The sequence below is a fragment of the Pogona vitticeps genome, chromosome 3, assembly GCF_051106095.1.
Source record: "Pogona vitticeps strain Pit_001003342236 chromosome 3, PviZW2.1, whole genome shotgun sequence".
Taxonomy (NCBI): domain Eukaryota; kingdom Metazoa; phylum Chordata; class Lepidosauria; order Squamata; family Agamidae; genus Pogona; species Pogona vitticeps.
Window position 1 is genome coordinate 67,319,181 of NC_135785.1, and position 13,266 is coordinate 67,332,446.

Below are 13,266 nucleotides of genomic sequence, written 5' to 3' on the forward strand. Positions count from 1 at the left end.
TCAATTTTCTGTAGCAACTAAATTAGTCCCTATATGCCAAAGTGGCAGCACAAGAATAAAAAATAGCCAGTACATAAAAGATTAAAGATAGTCTTGCATGACTACAAATTACTGTATAACACATGAGTGAAATGTTGGGTAACTGTGGCATTTAAATAGGAGGAGGAAATCAATAAATATTTTAGATATTGAATCCACTGAACAGAAAATCAATTATCCATATTGGAAACAGGGAATCCTAAGTAGATTCCCCAAATCCACTAAGGTGGACCCTACAGTGTAATAACTAACACATAGTAAGTGGCTGTTTATGCAACATCCAGCCATGGAAGCACTTTTAAGTATGTGCACTGGGTTCTTTATTTCTTGTATGTGCTGTGTATTGCAGACAGTACAAGAAACCTCTGCAGTACCAACCCATACTGCAAATTCTCTTAGTATCCATGCAACACAGCATTCTCAGAGGATTTTTCCCCTCTACATCCTAGCTCAGCTGAATATAGACACCCAACAGAATTCATACCTAGACAAATATCTAGCAGTTAATACTAGTTAGAAAATGTAAGCACCAACCTTTCATGCAAGCAATGGAAAGATGAAGGAAAAGGGGGAAACTATGAAAGAAATGTTGAATATGGGACTATATCTCAAAATATGTAACCAGCAATCCTCAGGTTCTTGTTTTTAAAGAGCAACCTGTCCTCTTTCAGTCTGCAGTTTAGATGGCTTGACTTTTAGAAAACATACACTCTTCCAATGAAAGCATTCTGCTGCCACCTACAGTACACCTTAAAATGAAGGAAAAGGGATTTATCTCTACAAAATAATAGAGAACATAGCCTGCTGTTCAGACCCTTCTGTGGGGCTAAGTTCAACTGCTACTCAAGATAGTTTTGAATTCACAAGGAAAAACAAATTATTACTTTGTTGCCATATTCATAGCAATTAGGTGTTAGACGTAACATTTTCATCACAAAAGTGACTGACATATGTACAGGATTAATTTTATGTAAACTAACATTATTTGAATCACGATTTAAATCAGTAATTAATCAGTAAGATACAATTTAAATCATAGTTTCCCACATAAAGCTTAATTCCAGCTGGCTATTATAACCATAATATTTACAAGCCAGATGAAGATTTCATTTTTAGAATAAGAAATTTTCAGGCTAGTTTTAATGTTATGAGAAAATTAAAGACTGTTATTTACCATTTGAAATTGATAGTTAGGAAATCACTATATGGTGAAATCTCCAGTTTAATATATTCATTCATATTTGGAAAACTGCTCTGCTTTACTTTATTGGAAGAAGAAAATAATAATTAACAATAACAAAAACTATTAAAATTGTCTTATTTAACTAAAAAAAAGATTACACTGTATATGCATGTTTGTATTTGCTTAAACATCCAGGTTTCTTAACTAACATGGTTAGTATTCCTTCATCTTCCTGAAACTCAGCACTTAAGAGGTAACAGGCTGATTCTGTGTACGCAAATTTGGAGATAAACAATATGATTCAGGTCTCTTTCTCAACTCTATGTCTGTTTCAAAATATTTTTTGCTGTTAAGAAGAGACATGTTGTCATCTTGATTAGGGGTCTCCAAACTACAGCCTGCGGGTCACATCCGGCCCATTCCCTTCAGCCCGTTTGGGGTGTGTGTGCGTGCACGTTCCTTCAGCCCTCAAAAATGTTGAAAATACACAATGGGGCCCTCATGCTCAAAAGTTTAGAGACTGCTGATCTAGACAGAAAAATTATCCAACATAGTTGTACAGAAATCTCTGGAAGACTATGTCATTGGAGTCCTAATGATTCAATTAATGGAATTCATTTACAAAATTGAATTAATGGAATTCAGTTACAATTTTCTTTTACCATGGTATATCCACCACGGTTCTATGCATTCTAAAGACTAAACATTTTTACTGATGCATTAGGCTTTGAAACCAAGCTGCCAAAAAGGTTTATGTTAACCATTTAGGCAAGCTGGAGAGAAAATGGGTGGCAACAGAGTGGTAACTTGTTATGCCAGTCAGAAGTCTCCCGCAAGGGTCCAACTAGTTTGTTAACTAAGCCGAAGCTGTCAGCTACTAAATTTTTGGATATGTTGGATTAGGCTGATTCCCAGTGGTAAAGCTGAGGTAAGCCCATATAAATAAGTATGTGGTGACCACAGTCATTCAGGTGTAAGGTTAAAAGAAAGGGGAAATTATTCTCTGAAGCACCCACCTTCAAACCATGTACACAATTCACAATTGTGAATTTAGATCAGAATCTAAATTTAAAAATATATTTTTAAAAATCACTGATTTTTATCCACTTTGTCAGAGGCAGTCAACAAAACAAAATGATAATCCAATAGATATAAGAAAGGCATGTTAAAAGTGTTCATAATGAAAAAGGTTCCACTAACCCAACCTGGGACTAAGGAGATCTCAATAGGCATGGAATTGACCATCCTGCATACCGCCACTGCTTGGCATTTTCCTGAAGCCCAGACATCTTGGGAACTAGCTGAATGAACAAAATACATTTAATGGTTGTTGCAGGTCTTTCAGGCTGTTTGGCCATGTTCTTGAGTTTTTTCTTCCTAATGTTTTGCCAATATCTGTGGCCGTCATCTTCAGAGGACAGGAGAGACTGGCGAAACGTTAGAAAGAAAAACCTCAAGAACATGGCCAAACAGCCTGGAAAATGTACAACAACCATTGGATCCTGGCTTTGAAACCCTTTGAGAATACAAAATACATCTAACTTTAAACAAATACTGTAAATGTCTTTGAAAAACCCTGCAACACTGTAGTGGCCCAGGAACAACAATTACAAAAAGAGAGAGAGAGAGAGAGAGAATAGGATGACCAAATGAGTAATCATACTTTTGATGGATCTCACTTCCATAAGATCCATCAAAGATGAAAGTCAAAGGGAAAGTTAGACCTAGTTTAGGAAAAGAAGAACACACTATCTTATCAGAAGAGAATGAAATGAGGACGGGAATGGTATATTGAAGAACTATACAAACATGCTCCACCCTGTAAAAGAGGAGGTACCAAAGATTCCAGTAAATATTGGACCCTCAGGCTAAATTCCAATGCAATCTAACTGATGTTCAACATTTTACAACAAAGACTTTTCCAATATATGGAATGAGGAACACCAAATGTTCAAGAAAAGGAAAAGACTTTAGAGAGGTCATAAATATATGTCAGCTACTGCAGTATACAAAAAAAATTCAGAAGACAATCTGTCAGATCATGAAGTCTGATGCCTGAAGAGCTTCCTATGAGTCCTACAGAGCTTTACAGACCTCTAGGAAAAAAATCAGAATCCTGTTGGTCACATTTGGCATTTATCCCAGAAAGGGTGAATGCCAGTAAGAACCAGATAATAATTTCCAATCATACCAAAATTCAGTTGGGTATCAAGGTACTTTTTAATTGCTGCAATAATTCCAGGCAACATCAGCTTCCCTATTTCTGCTTATGTTCCTAAACCCATTAGGAAAGAATAAAAATTAGGCAGGAATTTGCCTCATAGAATCGCTCGGAAACTTCTTTTTGATGCTACCTACTAGCATCCTACTAGCCAAACTAATTTTAATTTAAATATAACTCAGTATGGGATAGCTATTTCAAGAGAAATCATACATCAGTAACTATCTTGTTTGGAGTTTTTCCTTTACTTTCCCATTTTTTACAGGCATATACAGATTTTCTAAGATTTCCACCATGGAAATACATGGCCTAAATAAACAATGAAAGCGATTTTTCATGGAACGGAACAATTTCAGAACTAGTTCTCTACACCTCCTCAGACTTAACTGACTTCTACTTAGGCACCAGTTTATCATAATTAGCGATGGCTGGCATGCTATTCCCAGTAAAATGCCAAAAACAAAATTGTGCAACTTCTTACCTGCAGCTCCTTTGAGACTCTCTCTAAGTGGTTAGTTATCTTTTTTATTAGGTCACTATACATCTGTTCCGAATGCTGCTGGCACACACATTTATACACACAACTGCAGAAATAAATACAGGAACAGTGATGAATTGACAACAGTTTGCAGCAATGGGAGAGGGGAAACAAGAAATATTAAACCAGTAGGAATTCAGCTTTAAAAATAAATTAAACTTCACCCATAACATCCTGCCATCCAACAGGTTTTGTGACAGCAGGGCAGCATTACCCACAGAGAATTCTACAGGCATAGAATTCGATCTGTGCAGCTGATGCTGCCTCAAATATTATAAGTGTAGCAATTATAGCTTGCTTGTGCCAAATTGTTAAGAAGTGCAGATAACCTATTTCATCAGATAACAACAGTCCTTATTAACATAGGCCAATTTATAACGTAATTTGCACTGAAACCACAGTGTCATTCAATTATGCAACTCTTCCTCTTTTAATGACAATGTAAAGGAGATTTACATTTCTAAACTCATGCCAAAATCCATAGATATTCATGTTCATGATCTACTTCTCCAGGTATTTTTTTTTCAGGCACTGAAGTTAAATTTCCATATAAAGCAGTCTCTTATAACTCTTTTCTTACTATTAACAAACTGATATTTGGTCCCAGTAAAATTAACAAGACAATCTATTCACTATTAATTTTAATAGGACTTGAGGAAGGCTAACAGAGCCTAAATCCTGTCCTATTTGTTTTATATAACAGCTAAAGTAAAACTAAGCTTGGTCAGCTTTCCCAAGAAACTGAAAACAAAGTACACTACTATAGAGATACATTTCCAGATATGTACTCTCTAAGCATCAGTTGGTGATTCCCCCCCCCCGCCTTCATATTAGAATAGATCAGCGATAGCAAACCTATGGCATGCATGCGACAGCTGGCACGCATAGCCCTTTCTGCAGGCACACGAGCCATATGTCACCGGATCACTACTCCCCCCAACCGGCACAGCCAAACTTGAGAAGGTGGTTGCAGCCACTTTGGTAGGCAGATCCGGAACAGCTGGTGCCGGCGGCGGATCTGGAGTGGGGTCTCGGGGGACCTCCGTGCCCAGGATTCCCCCTTCCACTGCCACTTCTGGTTCTGCCTCCACCACTTCTGGTTCCACTGCCATGGCACGCCACCCACTGGTTGTTTCGCCCACCCCCCAAGTTTGGGCACGCGAGCCCAAAAAGGATTGCCGCCACTGGAATAGATGCTTGCAGGCCATAGGCACCTCCTCAACATTTCTTCCCAAGCCCCTATTGCTGATGCCTCTGCTGCTGATGCCACAATCCATTCCATTGCCAGCCCTACGATTCTGCTGGAAAACACAGCAGAAAACGGGTGCACCATATTTCATGGAGGAATCTCTGATTTTTGGTAGTTGTAGAAACAGCAGCAAGGGGCTCTGAAGAAAGGACAGCAAATCAGGACTCTGTCACGAACAATTATTTCTATTAACATATGTGTAGTTACTGTTCAGTATTAACTGATCAAACTGCAAACCCAATAGGTACAAGTGCCATTTAAAATGATCCCTATCTTAAACTGATAAGCTCTACATAGCATATCAATTTAATCACTATGAAAACCTAAGCCTGTAACCCCTGTGTTAAGTATAAGACACACACATATCCAATCATGACATCTAAAGTGTTCATTACTTAACATTTCAACACTTCAGAACTTTGAGAACCTCCTAAAAATAAAACATAACTGAATTATAACACATGCAAGGCTTTTGGCTCAACAAACAATAATGGCAAAAGGAAATGAAGCTTACCTTGACCTCCTACTACTATGCACACAATATGTTTTATAAAAGGCCTCCTTTTGAACTCTCTGATATTAAGACAGAAATACAGTTGAAACCCTTTTTCTCTTTTCTTCCAGTTCTGTTTGACCCATCTGCATAGCATTACCTTTACTAAGGACTCCAACGTATCATGAGCAAAGCCAATCTTACACAACATAAGTCCAAACATGGCTAAGATCCATTGCAAGCCATGGAAAGGGGGATTGTCAACTTACTCAGTAATGCCACACTTTATTTATTTTTACCTCCCCCCGCCCCTGGTTTGTGTCCTACCAAAGAGGGAAAGGGCACACTATCAATCTCCCTCTCCTAAAATGTTCAGTGCAACAGAGGAAGCAGAAGCAGAGATGTCACATTCCTGGAATTATATGATACATGCTTCACAATGCCAGATGTCAACAGTGAGCTGTCATTCTCTACTAGGATATGTGGAGAATACAGCGTATGCATGTGGAAATCAGACAAGTGCCAATGTAACAGTGGACAGAATGATGACATCGGACACAAGAGAATGAAGCTCAAACTGGGATGATGTAAATAGGCTAAATCAAAACAAAATAATCTTTCAGGCTCATTTGCTCCAGAGAGTTACTGCAAGGATCAAAAAGGTAAGCAGTATAGAACTCTATGTGTCACAACTGTCTTGAGGTATGTGACTTGCTAACTACAGCAGACCTCATTCAAACTTAATGAGGATAAAAGAGGAAACCAATAAACGGAAGTTGTAAACTTGGTGTTATTCTTTTGGCATTACAGCTTCTGTTTATGGAGGCCTACAGCATAACAATGCTTTATTGTGATTCTCAGCCATCTTGTTGAAGGTTTCAAGGAGGAAAAACTGAGGATATATAGTTAATACTACACAGACTGTTCACACTAGAGCAAGATTTACTATTAGTGAAAACGTTGATGGGACTAGCTAGTCCAGATACAGTGATGCCTCGCATTACGACATTAATTTGTTCCAGCGAAATTGCTGTAGAACGAAAAGTCGTAAAGCGAAAATAAAAAAGCCACTGAAACGCATTAAAACCTGGTTAATGCGTTCCAATCGGCTAAGAACTCACCATCCAGCAAAGATCCTCCATAGGGGCAGCCATTTTCGGGTGCTTGTGCAGCGAAAAATGGCTCCTAAACACAGCGGGGAGCCATTTTGAGCACCCCGTGGCCATTTAAAAAACCCGATGATCAGCTGTTTTGATCATTGGGAAGCAAACATTGGTTCCCGAAACAGGGAACCAAACATCACACAGCGAAATTCCCCCATTCAAAACGTCGTTTTGCGATTGCTTTTGCAATCACAAAAACCTCATTGTAATGCAGATTCGTCGTTAAACGGAGCACCCATCTTGCGAGGCACCACTCTATATTTTTTTTTTGCCACGTCAACACAGTAAACAGTGACTTGCCACCACTGTCTTTACTCCATGGCACAAGATACTCTGCAAGTAAGAGTATTCTTGTAAGGCTGGGTCAGCTCTCAACTATTCATTAGCAACTATGGACAACTGATCGAAAGATTTATACCCAACCTTTCTCCTGAAGAAGAATTAGGCAAGTCTTGTTAATGAACAGAGCCCACACTAATTAATTATGCTTGTCTTGTCACTAACAGCAGAGTCGGTGATCATGTTTATGAGCATACAAGGGGCATGCTTTCGTGACATATGGCAACTATGAATCTTAATCAGTTAACTACTTCCTTTTAATGAAACAAGTAATCCAGACATTCTGAAGGCAGATCTTCACAAGAGGTTGCTCCTTTAGTTTGAAAACTCCTCATCAGATATGTGCTGATATGAATGGTTGCTAGCTCCAAACACAAAATCTTCATGCCTTACTGAAATGGGTTCCTAATATTTTCAAAGCTACCAGTCCAGACACAACGCTCTGGCCATAGCAAGGTGGAGGCAGCAGCATATCCTACATGGGATTCAATAGAAGTGATAATATTTTGTGTGCCCCTTGGAGTCTGACAATGAGGACACATTATGTCAATACCATACCAGCTGCTTAGGGTTAGCAGTGCATTTGTAGGTACAGTTCAAAGGGCTGCTTTTGATCTTTCAAGACCTAGGAATTCTGGGCTAGATTGTCTGAAGGACCACCCACATCTATATAAATCCAGCTGAGTTTTGAGTCAGGCATGAGAAGTCCTGTTTGCTGGCGCACCTTTAAGACTGAAGAAACCTGTTCAGTGATGATCTGCAATGTGCAGAATTCCAGTTAGAACTGTCAGTCTTGGATCTAAAAGATAAATTCATTTCAATCAGCTTTTAACTCATGCAGTTTTACTGCACATACTACTTTTTTCTCACTGTGGCTTGTGATAATAATTTTCTGCAGGAACTGTTTTCTCATATGTATTATATTTATAAGGATTTTTAACGAATTTTTGAATTCTGAACTTTTCCTGATGAATTTAATGCAATACTATTGAATCTTATGTTTTGCACCCGCTCTATGCTGTTTTGAGAGGACTTAGCCCTGAAAGATAACCTATAATAATGTAAAAGAAGCCATTTTGTCTGTTTTATTGTAAATTTTACTTCTTGTTAGACATACTGGGACCTGCTGAAGGGTTGCATACAAATCCCTAGATAAATTAAGAAAACTTTCTAAAATATTTTCTTTTGCTGGTAAAGCCCCAGGATTTCCTTCAACTGTGCAGAATGAAGATATGAAAAGATAATTTTCTGAAAACATTGTTCAGAATTCATACCTACATTCTCCCAACAAGAGAAAAGACAAGTTAATTGAAACTAGTTGGTTTTCTTTCCTGCAAATCAAGATAATACAATTCACAGCTTATATGTGGCCTTTGGAGATATCCAGCTGCCCTCACACTCACCTCAGCGCTATTCCACTTTATCAGCATTTCTACTTCCATACCATCCACAACAATGCCAAATGGGGCTGCTGGGAGGGAAGATGGTCAAACCCTTTTCCAAAATTCAGAAGAAGCTAGAATATGTAAAGGGAAGAGGATTTAGCTCCTGCCTTCCCAGCACCTTGTTCATATATTTATTATATATCCATATTTTCCACCTTTCAATCTTAAGTGTTTGAAATACTTAATTACTGAAGTAATGACAGAATAATTATTTCTATGTAAGAAGACAATATTAGTTCATGGAAATAACGACCAGCAGCACCTAGGGATATATGACAATTTAAAGATTATCTTACCTGTATATTTGTTCATAGGAGATGGGGATGTAGTCACCAGGACTCTGCGTTAAAAGCTGATCTATGGCACTATCCAACTTTGGCCAATAAGTGCTCTTATAGTCTTCTATCGTTATAACATTCATTACTAGAAGGAAAAAAGGCATTATCTTACTGAACTTAGCATCCAATTAAGATAGGATAATTTTAAAAATGGCACCAGCATGATGAGCAATACATGAAACATTTCTTATAATATAAATCAACTGCTGTGAAACACTTCAAAGGAAAGTACTGCCAAACTGTTTCCTAATTCAAGAAGAGAATTTATGTTATCTGCTTTAGAGTGAAGCTCTATATGCATTTGTTATGTGCCATCACGTCAATTAAACGTATAGCAAATCTAGTAGGGTTTCCAAGTCATATGAGATATTCAAGGAAATGTTTTACTAATATTATCCCCTGCGAGTTTCCATGGCCAAGTGGGGATTTGATCTAAGTCTCCTAAGTTTTTACTTCACCACTCTATCCACTACACCGACTATCTATATGCACTCACATGGGAGTAAATCTCATTGAGTATAGTTGGACCTTTTTTAGAACAGACTTGCACTGGCCTGCATTATGTTCTATAATAAGCTAATTTGAAACCCTGTGGATTTACAAACAATAAGCATCTACCACAGGAGTGTTTACATTTCATAATAAGCCATAGTTTGTCTTAAATACAGTTTGTTGCATGAGCCAAAAATTGTACAAAACAAACTGTGTTTCCCCCTGCCCCATTTCTGATGTATTTCTCTCCTACCCCTTTTGTCAACTCTTGTTTCAGAACTGGCAGTTAGCGAAATCAGTGAGGAACAAGCCATTATAGTTATTGGTTTGGACACTACATACCATTTCAATAAGTTAGATTTTGACAGCAGAACAGAACCTGTTGCCAGAAACAAATTTATGCCACAACAATGTAAGGTAAAGGTAAAGGTTCCCCTTGACAATTTTTGTCCAGTCGTGTCCGACTCTAGGGGGCGGTGCTCATCCCCGTTTCCAAGACATAGAGCCAGCGATTTGTCCGAAGACAATCTTCCATGGTCACATGGCCAGTGCGACTTAGATATGGAATGCTGTTACCTTCCCACCAAGGTAGTCCCTATTTATCTACTTGCATTTGCATGCTTTCGAACCGCTAGGTTGGTGGGAGCTGGGACGGGCACTCACTCCGTCGCATGGATTCGATCTTACGACTGCTGGTCTTCTGACCCTGCAGCACAGGCTTCTGCGGTTTAGCCCGCAGCGCCACCATAATGTAGCTGCCAACAAATCACGCATGGCTTGTGACATATATATTTAATCAACATTAAATGACTTATTTATATAGCATTTTTCCTAAATGTGCAAAGTGCTTCAAACATATTATTTCAAAATAATCCTACCAACAGTCTTGTACAATGAATCATAGAATCGGATGTAGAATAACTGTGTTGGAAGGAGCCTATAATGCTGTCCTTATAGAGAAGTTTGCATTTCTAGCATACCCCAGAAGCCAATTTAAAACTATCAAGCATCCTCTTCTCTTGCTTTGACAATAAATACATTCCTAGATCACTAGCTTGCCTGTCACATAGGCATGACACACAGGCTCACCATGTCTATTTCCATGCAATACCGTACTTCCCTTTTCTCACTTAAGTTTTATTCTCCTCCCTACTGAGAATGGGGCAGAAAGGTAGAAAGGAAACATTTCCATTCAGAGGATGCACTTTACATTTCAAAAGGCCATTAAGGAACCACACTTGTATTCAGATAAAAAGAGGAAAGCAGGATGGTTAGGGGAACAATATATGCTGATCTAAGTGCAAAACCAGCAAAAAGTGCCATTTGGGGAACTGTACACATATTTCACCAGGTTAAAACATCCAAAACATATAATTTCTCAAGGTATACTGTATAGTTTTGCAGCAAATGCTGAAGATAAGGAGCCATTTGCAAAATAAACCTGAATGTAAAGTTCAAGACTAAAGTAGCAACATCACCACCCACATCCCTTGACCCATCTGTAACTGGAGATGACAAGTGAATCCACCACAACAGCTCTCCTAAGAACATAAGAGCCCTGGTGGGTCACAGGTAAGGTCAACCTCGCCTAGAATTTTGTTCCCTCCCCAGCCAAGCAGGTACTTTTGGGAAGCCCACAAGCAAGATACAGGTGCAACAGCAACCATCCACTCATGCATCACCAGCTCTTAAACAGAGGAATAATGCACCTGGTGCTGGAAAAATATACAGTGGTGCCTCGCTAGACATTGGCTTCTTGCGATCGCTATAGCAATTCGCAAAAGTGATTCCTATGGGGGAATTTCGCTGGACAATGTTTGGTCCCTGCTTCGCAAACTGATTTTTGCTAGACGACGATTTTGAGCTCCCTCCGTGCTCGCAAACAGGTGTTTTCAGGACCTAAGCTTCACAAGACAGTGATTTAAACAGCTGATCGGCGGTTCGCAAAGCAGCTTTCCTATGGCCGATCTTCGCTAGACGACGATTCTTCCCCATTGGGACGCATTAAACAGGTTTCAATGCATTCCAATGGGGAAATGCTTTTCTCTAGACAATGATTTCGCTAAACAGCTATTTCAGTGGAACGGATGGTCTAGCGAGGCACCACTGTATATAAAGTGGAAACTGGGCAGCCAAGCTGTCAGTCACCACTAAACCTTGCATCACTCAACAGGGATATAAGAACAGGGGCTGCTAAACGATTGCGAGCAACTAGGAAGGGGAAGATAGGAGAGAGCAGTTCAACTCACAACTCAGCCTCCACTGTTTGATGATGGAGGGGCGCAAATCTCTCCAGCTCCTATGCCGATTTCTAAGGAGGGACAAGAAGGGGGGGGGAGAGACGTCTTACTCACAGAACTTGGAGGCCGAGGGGTTGAGGTTGAGGTTGATGCTGGCGGCCGAAGCAGCGACCCCTCCTTTGCCCGGCGCGGCTTCGCACTCCTTCCCTTGCCCCGCGTTGGCGGCCTCGGACATCATAGGGATCTCCAGCTCCTCCTGGGCCGGCAGCGAGCCCCTGTGGCCGCCTGCGGGCCGGAGCTCCCCGGGGCAAGGAGAGGGAGGCTGCGGCGGCGGGGGCGGCTGGCCATAACTCCCTCCCGCCCCCGCTCCCCCGCCGCCCGCCACTTCCCAGTTGTTGTGGTTCTGGTCGTCCATCAAGGCCTCGTAGCTGCTGCTGCTGCTGCTGCTACTGATGCTGCCGCCGCCGCCGCCGCCGCCGCCCCCCTCCTCCTCCATGCTCTCCTCCTCCATCCCGACCGGCCTGGAGGGGCCCGCTCTGCCCGGGCAAAGGAGGAGGGGGCGGGCAGGCGGGCCGGGAGCGGAAGGAAGGTCACAATCGGTCCCTTCCCATCACAATAGCGCCAGGCGTCGCGTCGCCCGGTCGGCAGAGAACGAGGGAAGAAGTCCCGGAAGTCCCGGCTGAAGCCAAGCTGCCAGCCGTACAGCGAGCGCCCTTTCCCTCTTGTGGTTGCTTTACGGCATCAGGTGACCCGGCGCTCTTTTTTTTTTTCCCTTCTAGGACAGCTGGGAATTGTAGTTTCACGGCCTTTTTTTCTGCCTGGATAGAGCTACGGTCGCTGAGGCTCTAGGAGCGGAGGGTTGAAACTCTGCCCCCGGCGAGGGGTTTCTGTTGGCGGGGGGGGGGGGTCCCAGGAGAGGCGGAAAGTTGCTTTTGGAGACGGCAGTTCCCCAGTATTGCCTCTCCGGCGTGGTTCCCCGATGCTTAAAGTGAAATTTGGGGTCCGGTGGTTTCTCCGCCCCCTCTGATAACTTTTGAGATTGTGGATAAATCGGGCGCGCATGGCGGTGTTGCAGGCGGACAGCTCCCACCCGGATCCTCGTAAACCGCTTATTCCTCCCGAGGGATTCAGTTGTTCCCCTCTCTTAGGTCCTAGGAAAGGAGAAAGGAGCAAAGCCTGGATAAGGAGAAGGGGGGAACCTCCCACGTTTCCCATTGTAGTTCTGTACTCCTAAAGGGTTGCAAGCCCCAACCGTGAGCGTTTTATCGCAGATTGGGAAAAACATTCTGTACACAGTACTGGGTGGTAGCGTTCACCCTTATGTTAATGCATATTCATATTGCAGACTAATGTTGCTAAGAGGTGGAGTCAGGGAGAGTCAGAGTCAGGAGGGAGATGAGAGTGGAGAGAGTGTGGTATTTGGGAGATCTGAGGTGTGATTTGAGTGAAGAGCGGATAAATACTGTTATAACCAATAGAAGGTTGAGACTGATGATAAATAAACCTGTAGAGGTTGCCTATGATTC

The 13,266-nt window shown here is 41.3% G+C and overlaps 1 protein-coding gene across 2 annotated transcripts in view; it reads right to left on the reverse strand.

The window, feature by feature from the left end:
• Positions 1 to 12,392, reverse strand: part of CACUL1 (CDK2 associated cullin domain 1) — a 52,614-nt gene extending 40,222 nt beyond the window's left edge. For both annotated transcript variants that reach the window (XM_072995477.2, XM_072995480.2), the window contains exons 1-3: positions 11,855 to 12,392; positions 8,967 to 9,093; positions 3,925 to 4,027 (exon numbers count right to left, since the gene is read on the reverse strand). In XM_072995477.2, the coding sequence (XP_072851578.1) occupies positions 3,925 to 4,027; positions 8,967 to 9,093; positions 11,855 to 12,251 (627 nt within the window). In that variant the 5' untranslated portion in view covers positions 12,252 to 12,392. The remainder of the gene's footprint in view (positions 1 to 3,924; positions 4,028 to 8,966; positions 9,094 to 11,854) is intronic.
• Positions 12,393 to 13,266: the final 874 nt, after the last annotated feature.